Source organism: Varroa jacobsoni, unplaced genomic scaffold (assembly GCF_002532875.2).
Source record: "Varroa jacobsoni isolate VJ856 unplaced genomic scaffold, vjacob_1.0 scaffold_1400, whole genome shotgun sequence".
Lineage (NCBI taxonomy): Eukaryota > Metazoa > Arthropoda > Arachnida > Mesostigmata > Varroidae > Varroa > Varroa jacobsoni.
In genome coordinates, this window is record NW_019214302.1 from 51,105 (window position 1) to 63,038 (window position 11,934).

Genomic DNA, 11,934 nt, shown 5'->3' on the forward strand with positions numbered 1-11,934 from the left:
CCTTTAGATAGTTTGCTATAGGCCAAGTTGAGGATATTTTGAAAAATTAACATTGTTGATAATCACCAATTTTTTATACGAAATTATAGCGAACACATTGAAGATTTATTTCCTTAATATGTAAATAGTTAAATTCCAAACACTATTTAAAACGACTCACTAGTTGTTAATGTAATAAAGCAATAGGGGTAGAATTGTTTACAATGTAAAGCTAAATAACAAGACACGTATAATTATTGCCCATATAAATCTAACTTCGATATATATATATATATATTTCCATAAGTCAACACAGCCATATAACAGAGATATTAAGTAGGCTTCATATCAGTGATCTGTTATATTAATAAGCGTTGCTTATTCGCATTTTAGAAATGCGTGAAAGAACTTTACACTTTCAAGGTTGGTCCACATTAAAAAAAAAAGATCTGAAATATCTAGGTAAGTGCCAACGACCAGAAAAGTAGTTGGAAGGGGAAACAACAAGTCCGAAATAAGCTAAAAATAAAATATTGCCCTGGCAGAATGAATTTCTGATAAAACATATCGTGGTCAAAAATTGCATGAAAATGACAAATTACACTGCGGAAAATACAATGTAGCTTTCCTACTTTCAGGCTAAACTCTACAATGCCTTTTGAATAAATCTTTCCACAATGATTTTTTGACGCAGTAGCTCAATTCTTACTGTTACCTGGCAGAATGCGTTTAAATAAAAACAAATGCAATTTTTTTTCAATGCATTACATGGACGATAGATTTCCTTTAAGCATGCTGCAACGAAAGTATTTTTTTTAATAGTAATTTTTTATTTTTTTTTTAATTTAATAATAAAAGAAAACGGTCCCTAACTGTATTATAGGAATCATAACTTACAATCGATTAAGCTAAAATTATATTTAAGAGAATTCAAACAAAATCTTAACAGGGTCATCTAGCCACGCTACCTAGTCATAAGAACACAGCCAAGACTGCAGAGAAAAGCATGTCGACCCGGCCCTTGTGGTTGAGGAATCCCCTTCTACACGCGTCTTTGCATCAGCGGTTGAATCGCCTCGATATAGCACGTCAAAATAAAAATACATCCATTCTGTTAGGAAAAAGAAGCTTTTCGATACGCTTGTTTAACTCTAATGATAATTTGAGTTTGACATTAGAGATCTGTGTTCGTAGAATGCATTTCTAACCCTAGAGAATAAATTTAGCACGGCTCACACTACTGTTCTACATATACTCGGATAGCACTTTTCGGTGTAAAAGCCAGTCAGCGGCCGCCAATTTAGCTGTACGTATTCAACTTGACTGAAAAGCAAAGATTGTCATTTGGACTGGGTTGAATTTTATTTTTATTTTATTTAAAGAATTTTATCAGCAATTTAATCTTAAATCAGACAGCAGTTTTTTTTTTTTTTTTATAACCTCCTTGAAGTGACTGTAACCAAATTAATAGCTATAAGGAAAATTGCAATCTAAAATTGCAAGGTTCTTCTAAAACATTAAAACTCCCACTTATTTGCTGTCTTTCGCAAGCAATACATCACGCATATAATAACCTAACTTAGGTAGAGATATTTCCACCGTTTTTAGCTATTAAATAATATTTCGTTTTTTCCTTACATATCTACTATGTTCTTTTTTTCCGTAATATCAAAAAGCAGCATTACAGTACTGCATGGCTCTAAAGGTTCTAATTTTTTTTTTGTTATTAATCATTTTAGATCCTTCCATGAAACCCACTTGCTGTACGGTTTTGGATGAGGTCGAAGGACCTAACGAAACAAAAAAGATTAAGTCACAACCTACAAATGATTCCAACAATGCATGCATAATTTCAACTACAACTACAAACATGGCTAAGTCTGTTGTAATGAATAAACCGATTCGGCGTGGAATGGTACAGTGTTTCGTCTGTGGCGATACCTTTACCAAGTCGTTCTTACTGCGAAAACATCGAGCAGAACAGTGTGGCATCCAATGTCTACATTGTAGCACCGTTGTTCTGGAGCCAAAAATGGAGCAGCACTTGTGGGTTTCCCATGGACTACCGGCTGGGCTTAAACGCACAGGGGATCCGTCAACAGGCCATGTCACAAAGGCGTTCATAATCCGCGATAAGACACCTAAACGACAGGAAGTCAGGCTTCACAGGCTTTCAGGTGTAGTTACCGAAGGGTACACTTGTACAGGCCGTAGAATCTTTGAGGAATCGAACGTTAGTCATACTGCTAAAGACAACCACTTCCAACAAAAACCCATCAAAATACTAACTAGCGCAAGAGTTGAACCTTTGTGTGCTTCCGTTGAGAAAGCTACTGACTTTCAGGCCGTTCTATCGCAGAGTTTTCCTTTTCAGGGCCAAGTCGACGTGAACGAAGTAGAAAAAGCAGCCAGTGATTCCGTAAGCATACACCTGTTCAGCGAATGCGAATCCAATACGACTCTTTTCCTCGAGCCGAATCGTGATGCACCTAAGCCCTTAGCAGCAGCAAAAATTACGTCGACTGGCGCTGCTGTTACTCTTCCGGGTAGGCACCCTTTAAAAAAACAACCACCGTGCGAACCTGAAGCTGAGGACGAACTTGGCTATGCGACGATGGTATCAGCAAGCGAACAGACATCTACCGTCGATCCTAGTAAACGAAAATTTATAACAGAAAGAAAGAAACGGATGGGCTGTGCACAACATCTTAAATCACGCGAAGAATCGCAATATCATTTGCTCACACATCCTGTCGAGACGACCTTTGGTGGTCAAGCACAACGCCGTCACGAGAAGTTACCAGTTAGGACAAATAGGATGAGAAGTAACAGCAACAACCGAAGCTTAGAAAAGCTAAGAAGATCAGTAACAGCTAGCAATATCGTTCACTCTATAGTAAATTGTGCCTGCGGAGCTCTATATAAGACCTCGCGAAACTTGGATAAACACATGGAACGATGTCCATGGGTGATAAAAGGTGATAAAAAGAGTATAGATAAAAGGACATTTACTTCGCTAACTGAGAATTGCACGAGCAGATCACTGACAACTTCAAGTGAAGCTGAAAAGCAGGCTAACATCTTCGTTATACGGACAGCTGGAACAAGTAGTGGCACTGAGCTCGATGTGGGGAATAGCGCTCGCAGTAGCGTAACTTTTTCAGAGGCCGTCGACCTTATGACACTATCTGGCAAAACGCTCAAATGCGAAACATGTAAGTTAGTCTTTAAGAAACCGGAAACTGCGGAACGTCATCGGGCGGTCGTTCATACACTTCGGCCGAAGATGTTCAGGCATAGTGCCGCGATGTTTGGCGGTGCTCAGAGACGCAACGTGATTTTAACTGGACTGCGAGGAGCGCCGCCGCCTAAACAGACGAAAAGTTTAGAGTGCCATTTTTGCCCAAAAACGTTTCGCACAAAACAAACTTTGCTGACCCATTGCGCCAAATATCATGTTCAAAGTGTACTTGGAGTTGTATAAGGTTCTACTCGTAGAGGTTGGATCCACGTTGATTCACTAGCAATCAGCTAGTTCAGTCGCTCAATGACTTTTCTAATCTGATATTCAACTATCTGTATACTACATGTTTATAGTAAATAGATGGCAAACCAGACAGTGGTCAAAATATGTCTATAAACTTTTCGTAAACGTAATATTCGAATATTAGTCTTCGAAGTAGTCGAAGAGTGGTCTGATATGAGTACTTCATTTAATATATTGTTCATACTGATTATACACGACTTCTCATGTGATACATCAGATAATTTACGTATCTCAATATCGCAAATAGATGGTTAAACGATTGTATATTAACAATGAGTACTTTATTTATAGACATTCTACGCGTAAGAATTTCATTGGTTGTGCAGTGGAGCCGAATTTGGGTAAAATTATATTTTTTTTACTCAGATTTAATTGCGCCTTACCTGTTCACTTGATTTAAAGTACGCCATAATGTGAAGAAAGGTTCCTTCACAAGCGGCGCCCCTTTACAGCGCTAGTAATTTTGTACTTCACGAAATTGAATAGTGTTAGCTATGTGATCATACACGATTATTAACTACAAAAACTAACGACAAAAGATACGGATCCGATCTCGCTTTTACTACCGACAGATATCGCTCGATATATCTACATGAAAAATGATTTTGGCTTTCAGCTTGCCTGTGTCAGACTTTAAATACCAGCGTTGAATAAAAAGGAAAGAATCCCGCATAGTCAATGAAGCTCTTATTTTTTGTTCCTTTATTAAGCACACTTTGTTCGCAGGTGTAGAACTTCTCTTAGTTGGTGTCATTACTTGGCTTAATGACTTTTTCGGCGCTGAATCAAATAGTTTACAAAACAGGTCGACATTTACATTTATGTCTGGGTAAGCCTTTTCATCATTTAGCAGGGGACAGATCTCTGCTTTATCCTACTAAAGTCACTTTCAACCTACTTCGACATTTTCGATAAAGGTTTGATTTCAACTAGTAATAATTCTTAAATAAACTGCAATACACAGACTCCTTGTTTTCTCTCAAAAAATACTTTATGCTTTTTCACTCGTCCAAATCTCAAACACGCCATAATATAGTATGATTCCGTTAGTGGGAGGAACTTCTCCTGAAATAGTTGGGTATACAGTAACAGCTGATATGATTTTCGGTTAGCCATAAATTATCTGTTCCGGTTACCAGAGGTAGTTCTCCTCTTCAACAGAAGGAACCTCCTGAATTTTAATTCCGTCGACGAGAACGGCCTTACGCTCCTCGGCACTAATGACCTCACCGATGATCCATGATTCTCGTCCTTCGAGCTGTTTAAGCTCGTCGATAAACTGTTTTGCCTTGTCTGGTTTCAGCATCATGAGCAGCCCGCCTGAAGTCTCCGCTGAGGTGCCTTGCAAAAGTGTCTGAAACTTCCCACTTTTTTCCACAATTGCAGTCGCATTGCGTATTACAGGAAGTGTATGGATGCGCAGCTCAAGACTTTTTTTCTGGACTCTAGCGAGATTATTTGCATGACCCTTAATGCCAAATCCGGTTACGTCCGTGCAACCGTGACACTCGTATTTTAACATTAAAGACGAGGCTGTCGAGATTATCATGAAAAGAAATTCACCAGGAACGAGAAACACGTCAGTCAATTTATCAGTGAAGTTATCCCAACCGACCAACATGCTCGAGTGAACACGGAGCTCTAGGGCAGACGCGAGGTGCTCGCACACCCATTCTGTGGTAGAAAAGAGAACCATTAAAAAAGCTGAAAAACCGGAAGAAGCCACTGGTAGCGAGCTTTTTGGAGCCAGATGGGTCCTGTCGGGCCTGTAAGCTACTCATCAATAAACGACTGGAACTATTTAATGTCTCTTCCGAAGACGATCTCTGAAAGAAACGGAGATGGCCCTGATTTCACGAGCGGTAAAAATAAATGGAATGGTGTATAGACCCACTTTTTTCCACCCTGCGCCTGCCACCAAAGTTGTTGAGGTTATCACAAAAAGGCTTCAGCAGAAAATCGTGGTTAACCAAAGTTCGTAACACTCACGGTATGGCTACAGGTCGATGGCTATGCCATTAAAAGAGCACTAGATTCTACATAGATAGAAAGCCAACACGCTCTATAATCAACATTTTCCTGACACGATATGTTAAGAATCCACTCAATACGACGAATTGAATGATTATGGAGACTGCGGAGGAAAAAGGTATAGAGCTCTGCGTGAAAAAAGATGTCTCCTGAACGTTACCGCGGAATTGTACACAAGTCGGTTCTCAACGATGTGAGACCTCGCCTTTAACCGGTGGTAGAAATCGTAGCGCTGTATGCTGCCAAGATGAGCAGATACTGCTCTAGACAAAAACAGGAAAACATCGTTTACGACCTATCGTGAACAATCCAAAAGTACAGTTAAAGCATGTAGAGCTATTTTCATTGAAGCAGTCTTCGTGCTCGCAAAGATACTGTCCCGCTAAGGTACTGTTTTCTTGCCGGATCTTTTGCCGGGGGAGAGAGAGCTATACGATGCCTACAGGACGATATAGATCTATAACGACCACAGCCAAAACAACATAAAGATAAATCACAACCACGAACGGTAGGAAAACCAAATACTGTATAAGGTCCTTTATCCCGGATCTGCAAGTCTGGTATGATAACAACAGCGACCTCATTACACAGGTGTCGAGTGGACACGCCTAGCACTAAGCCTGTAAGAATAGGGAAAACGTAGTGTACTATGGACTCCATATAGAACAACTAAAACGCACTACACAAAGAGCTAAGAAAAAAAACACGGCCTAACCAGGTTCTATCGAATTACCGGTCTTATTGAGATGCGACATGCTGTCGAGTGCGCGGAAGTAAAGTTTTTTGACGCTTTCCACAGACGTTCCGCCTAAAAGCTTCATTCCTTCCTCTCCACGATCCAACCACTGATGGGCGTTGACAGCCACTTGTGTTCCCAGAGGCTTCGTCAACACAAGAACATCACCAGCTTCGCCGTTATCAGGCCTAAAAGAACATTAGCAATGAACATTATTTGAGGAAACATACCACAATCATATCTAGTTCTTTGGTCAAGACCTATTTACGGCGTTAGCTTATTATCTAGCGCGTTGTGGTTAACAATGCAAGAGGAATAGGATAGATAGTGATGGAGAACTTCTAGACATCGACGGAGGTGACACCATGCGGCGGCATGGGTCGACTTACATAACGATTTGCTCACGATGCACGCAGGCAGTGGCTACACCCCCAATAATCGGCCAAGGATTCAGAATGGTTTGGCCTCCACGGATACGTGTGCCAGCTTTTATAGCATGATCGTTCAGACCACGCATCAACTGCGGGACAACCTGTATCAAGACCATAATATGGAAAAAAGAAAAGGAAAAAATCTCAAGAACATGAATCCTGTAACAGTTAAGATCCATTAAGTTGCCTTCCGTTTTGCTCGTGTTTACAAGATCTGGGGATACATTCAATTAATTTCTAGTAGATGCAGAAGTGTACACAGATACCATGATTTATATGTAGTAGGTATCAACACAGGCACATAAAAATACAGTAGTCGTGCTATCCCCGTAATGTTGTGTAGTGGTAATTTGTTTGGTCTAGGTTCTAAGTGGGAGTGGACTAATTCATGCCTGAAGCAACACTATGGCAGTAGCACCGGCCATTTAATTATGTTTCTCTTCAACACTGTATACGTCTATGGAGTAAAATCTGTATGAATAAACCTTTTCACGTTCATCAGGTGTCATTTCGCGAGCTACGGCAAGAACCATAAGCATATTGTCACATTTAGTAATGCCCATGGCATAGAGATCCGACAGGACATTTGCGCAGGCTATTTGACCCTGCAAAACAGCCGATCAAATACACATTATTAGAGTGAACAAATTTTATACTATTTACTACGCCTCCTCTAATACAGCACTGCTAACGTCTAATGGCTTTGAGATGTTTAGCTAGAAAAAGATGAATCTGATTTAATTCAGAATTACACTCCGAAAATAATAAATGCATATTCTACAGGTCTCCTACGAATTATAAATCAGCACATTACTAAAGGACGTATTTTTTGAAGTGCTATATTTTGTAATAACACGTTTTCATCACTGTACACTTACGTACATTTGCGTAAGGGTCTTCAACGGACGGATAAAAATAGTCGATTGTTTGTACGAGAGAAAATCCGGAGTCCTCCAACGGAATAACGCAACAATCCATACCTATGTCTGTAATGATCAGATTTTCTTAATATAAATAGCTCAACTGAGCTACGGACGTTTATATCTATATTTTTTAGAGGAGGTTAAAAAATCAAATCCCGTTCACGACATCAAGCCTCATTTGCAGATATATTCCTTTTAAGGTAGCATGGAGCCTTAGCCAGCGCTTCCTAGCCCATTATTGCACACCCATCGCTTTGCGGCAAGTACTACTTTTAATATTATTCAAACTGACTAACCGAGGGGTAGCATACATAGTTAAATAATCGCAGTTTCATATTGAATATATCCCTATGGTTTACGCACTTTTCCGACAAAATCGTTGGTTTTAAAATAAAAAGGGACCAGCCGTCGCGTTGAAGTGTCTCTTCACATTTACCGTACAAATAATGCTTCTATCATTCTTCATGTTTTGTACGTAACATTTGTTACTGTTATGATTATTCGTGTTCAGTCATTAGAACCGACTATAAGAACCTTAGTTCTTACCGACAGAATTCCCAGAATCGTTGTCTGAATGATCGATCGCAAGGGTTTGATTTCTTATCGATTTTAGAAGATCGTCCAGTTCCTTCTGGGGCACCTGCAGATAAAAATGCAAGAGAACGAATAAACCATATGTTCTTACTTAGGTTAGATTATAATAATAATAATAGGAATAATGCCGAATATGCTTACGTGTTTAATAGGGTTTACATATGAAAATGGCCGTTCAGGCCCGTATGGCCGAATTAACACATACGTCTAGGCAATAAATGTAGTTCAGCTTGTTCTTTAACATTTCAAGTGATCAATATTGTCATCAACGCGTTCGTCGATGTAATTAAATTACGTATGTTGTAGGTGATCAGAAATCAAACAACTTAATTTTAGTTTAGGGTAAATAAAAACTTGTTGTCACGTGTACTTCATTTAAAACTAACCTTGCAGCCTCATCCTTTCATTGAAGCAAAACGCGTTAACCGAAAGTCGGCGCCAAGCCCTAGTGACGTTGGGTCAAAATCTTTGAGCACCCTGTCAGGTTGATCAGGCTGCTTTACGCGAAACTCCATAGTTCGAACTGTTATACTGTTGTTAAGATTTCAGTGGCCTTTAACTACCTGGTTGCTAAAAAATAAGAAAATCTACACAACAGGATTACAGTGGTTATTCATAACAAACATTTACCGACAAGCTATCATGGTTATTTAATTTTTTACTTTTACATTCTTACTAGAACCCGACTTTATTCGAAATGAATAACGACCGTCAACTGATGAGCGAAGCGCAAACGCGTTCAAAATGTACAAGATAGCGCGGCTCTTGTTGGCACATACAAATTTACTTAAAAAGTAGAGAGTCGCACCGATAAACTCCTTAACCAGCTCGGCCTATAAGAAGCCTTTGCAGTAATCTTACGACAAATACCTGACATCTCTACACGTCGTCCGGCAGTTTAACACTTTTGTAATATTGCAGAGAGTAGCAGCTACTTATACACTTACCAGTTCAAACGGGGATGCCTGAAATCGACAGGCGGTTTACAGCTGATTATTGGGGCGCTTTTCTCACTTCCACGCATGAACGCATTATTCGTTCGCAGCGCGCGACTTGAGCAGCGATAAGCATGCTTGCATGCTAGTCTTGACAAGCTTTAAAATATACCTGATCTGAGCGAAAGATGACGGGTCATTTTGTAAGTTTTTCTGACCTATGGATTTGTAATCGTTAGTATCGTATCTCAATTTTTGTATTGTCGTCATTAACAACTACTTACATAATTACTGTGATAAGAATCAGAACAGTGGCTTCAAAGACGAGCGCACATTGAAGTAATATCTTTCGGAAGTTGTATCCATTCATGACCTGGTTGGATCTAGTGACACAAATGAATTGTTGGCATCTACTCTATTAGTAACAATATTATTTTAAGCTTCTTTTTGCGACCGCTGAAGGAAGTGTGCAACGCTTCACTGAGGTTTTTCAGCAACACGTACTGATAGAAGGCCATATCTTTACGCATAATAAAATTTTTGGGTGAGGGTAAAAGTGAAACGTCTTTCTTGGCCAAACTTCGGGTTAGGGTGCCGCACGATTTCCGACTATCGAGTGTCTCTAAATAAGTCTTTAGCTGCACACGCCCGATTTAGGCAAATCGAAAAGCCTAATCCGTAAGGGTATCGCTCCAGTAGCGCCTCGTAATTTCGTTTTTTCGATTGTTTGTTTTGCGCTACTGAAATCCACATGCAGACGAGTATGTTTATATGTTTCCTATGACTTAACGATATATATTTACTAGCTGTAATAACATAACGAGTGCAAGATAGGAAAACCTATCCAAATTGGCATAGATCAGCCTGCTTTGTGCCATGGTCGAATGTAGCCAACGTACGGCTACGCGTTGTACAACTATGTACAAGTATGTTGGACGGTATTTTGGTAAAACAGGTTATCAACAAGCACTATATCACTGACCATATAAGTTAGCTCAGTCGAGCCGCGCGCACGTAACAGTGCAGTCGATCCGAAAATTGAAGTACGAAAATAAAACAAAATTGGTACATTAAAGTATCCGGCCCAAAATGGGGCCTAGTGATCTTTGCGACATCTCTTTAAACTTAGCGGCCGAAGAATTACATCCTTGTCGAAAGTGGTTTGAAAAAGCAGCAGCAGCAGCAGCTGCTGGTGCGCGTACACCACAATGTCAGCTTACGGTTGGTAACCTTGCTGATCGCATAGCCCTCATTCGAATACTTAATGTACGACAAGAGCTACTTAGGTGGCTGTCATGGACTTGGACAACTGAACCGTTAAGCGTCATTCGCCAGCGCCATATATCCTTATTGACGCAAGTCAAGCAAATGGGTATCGTCCTTGGAGAAAAACCACCTTTAGGAGTTCCGGTTGTAGGAGAGAACGCACATCCATTAGAAGCGACGCAAGCGCTTCTGCAATGCAATTACGGTTTATGGCTTGACGAGCAATTAATAAAAGCTCTTGGAACGATTTCACAGAATACGAGGTATAAACAAATTTTTAGACTCTCGGAATCTCTCTATGAGGAACTACTGGGTGAACTTGAGCTTGAATGGGGCCGAAAAGACACTCATAAGATAGCTGATAATGAAAAAAGAAGGCTGCTTCAAATAACAAGGCCTTCAATTAGAATGTACCAGCTCTTGTGGACTGCTGCGTACGTGCTGTTTTACGGTTACACGTTTTACGATGATGTCGTCACAGCGATCGGATACTTACGAGATGGGGCTGTTCTTGTGGGAGTGCTAATCTACATGTGGGTTTTGTGGAGGGCAGTCGTCGTGTGCAATAACAACAGGCACCGATACAGCAACGAGACGTTGATGCGAAAATTAATGATCTTTTTGGTAACCCCTGCGATGCACCTTTTTGATTACCTGTCGATAGGGCTTATACAGTGGAAGCTATGTAAGTCCCGAAGTCAGATCGCGATTACCCAAAGCGTTATGGCGACTCTGAGCGATAAACAAAGGACGCTAGACCTGCGGATGTATAGCCTAATCAACAACGAATATCTGCCCCGGTTATTTATGTACTTTCAAATTTTACTGCGCAGCAAAATTGTGGCGTTTAATCTGTTCGCTAAAACGCTCACTGATTCCAGTTATCATTTGTTATATTACATGATACACATCATGCTCAGCTCGACGCCGTATGCGGATAATTTCTGCTGCGTTCGTTATAGATTTATTAGTAACGGCGTCCGTCGGAAAGTTCTGTCGACAATTCAAGACGGATTTGGGCTAACGGCACTGCACATTGCATTGACGCTGTTCGCTCTGAAGATGCCATGGCAGCTCTCCCTAATTGCGTGGCTTGTCAGGACAATACTTTGCATTTATGGAGACGGCGAGTCAAAGTTTAAGAGCTGGATTACACTGCTTTCGACCAAACAAGGATGGGTATACTTTTTCGAGATGCTCCTTTTCCATGCAATTCACCCATTCACCCAAAATGCCTCCGAAAGCCAAATCCTCTTCTGTAATATTATTGAACTAGCAACTCTGACGGTATTCTATTGCTATGTCTGCCACGTTAGAAAAGAACAAGTGTTCTGGCTGTGGTTATATACTGCGGTAGTCGCCTTTGTTATCAGTAGCATGGTGCGCCAAACGATCAATTATCTGCAGGAAAAGGCTGAGATGCAAAAATGGTCGCTTGCCTCAAGTTAGATGATGGGAACTTGCTTCGCGAGAAAAGCTCGACCACTGATTA

The 11,934-nt window shown here is 40.4% G+C and overlaps 2 protein-coding genes across 6 annotated transcripts; one reads left to right on the forward strand and one right to left on the reverse strand.

Annotated features, from left to right (window-relative positions):
* The first annotated feature begins 756 nt into the window (after positions 1-756).
* Positions 757-4,205, forward strand: LOC111269628 (uncharacterized). Its single transcript, XM_022849361.2, has 2 exons — positions 757-1,285; positions 1,719-4,205. Exon 2 carries the CDS (start codon positions 1,727-1,729, stop codon positions 3,461-3,463), a length of 1,737 nt encoding a protein of 578 aa, XP_022705096.1. The 5' UTR covers positions 757-1,285; positions 1,719-1,726; the 3' UTR covers positions 3,464-4,205.
* On the reverse strand, positions 4,201-9,334 carry LOC111269629 (inactive selenide, water dikinase-like protein). 5 transcript variants are annotated; one of them, XM_022849363.2, is made up of 8 exons: positions 9,189-9,334; positions 8,628-8,828; positions 8,194-8,287; positions 7,607-7,710; positions 7,210-7,329; positions 6,683-6,825; positions 6,291-6,481; positions 4,201-5,059 (listed from the first exon to the last, which is right to left on the reverse strand). In XM_022849363.2, the coding sequence occupies exons 4-8, from the start codon at positions 7,700-7,702 to the stop codon at positions 4,659-4,661; spliced, it is 951 nt and encodes a 316-aa protein (XP_022705098.1). In that variant the 5' UTR covers positions 7,703-7,710; positions 8,194-8,287; positions 8,628-8,828; positions 9,189-9,334; the 3' UTR covers positions 4,201-4,658. The 5 variants fall into 5 exon arrangements, with proteins under 5 accessions (XP_022705098.1, XP_022705097.1, XP_022705099.1 ...); XM_022849362.2 differs by having other exon boundaries at positions 9,112-9,202; XM_022849364.2 differs by lacking the exon at positions 9,189-9,334 and adding an exon at positions 8,951-8,969.
* Between the last annotated feature and the right edge of the window lie 2,600 nt (positions 9,335-11,934).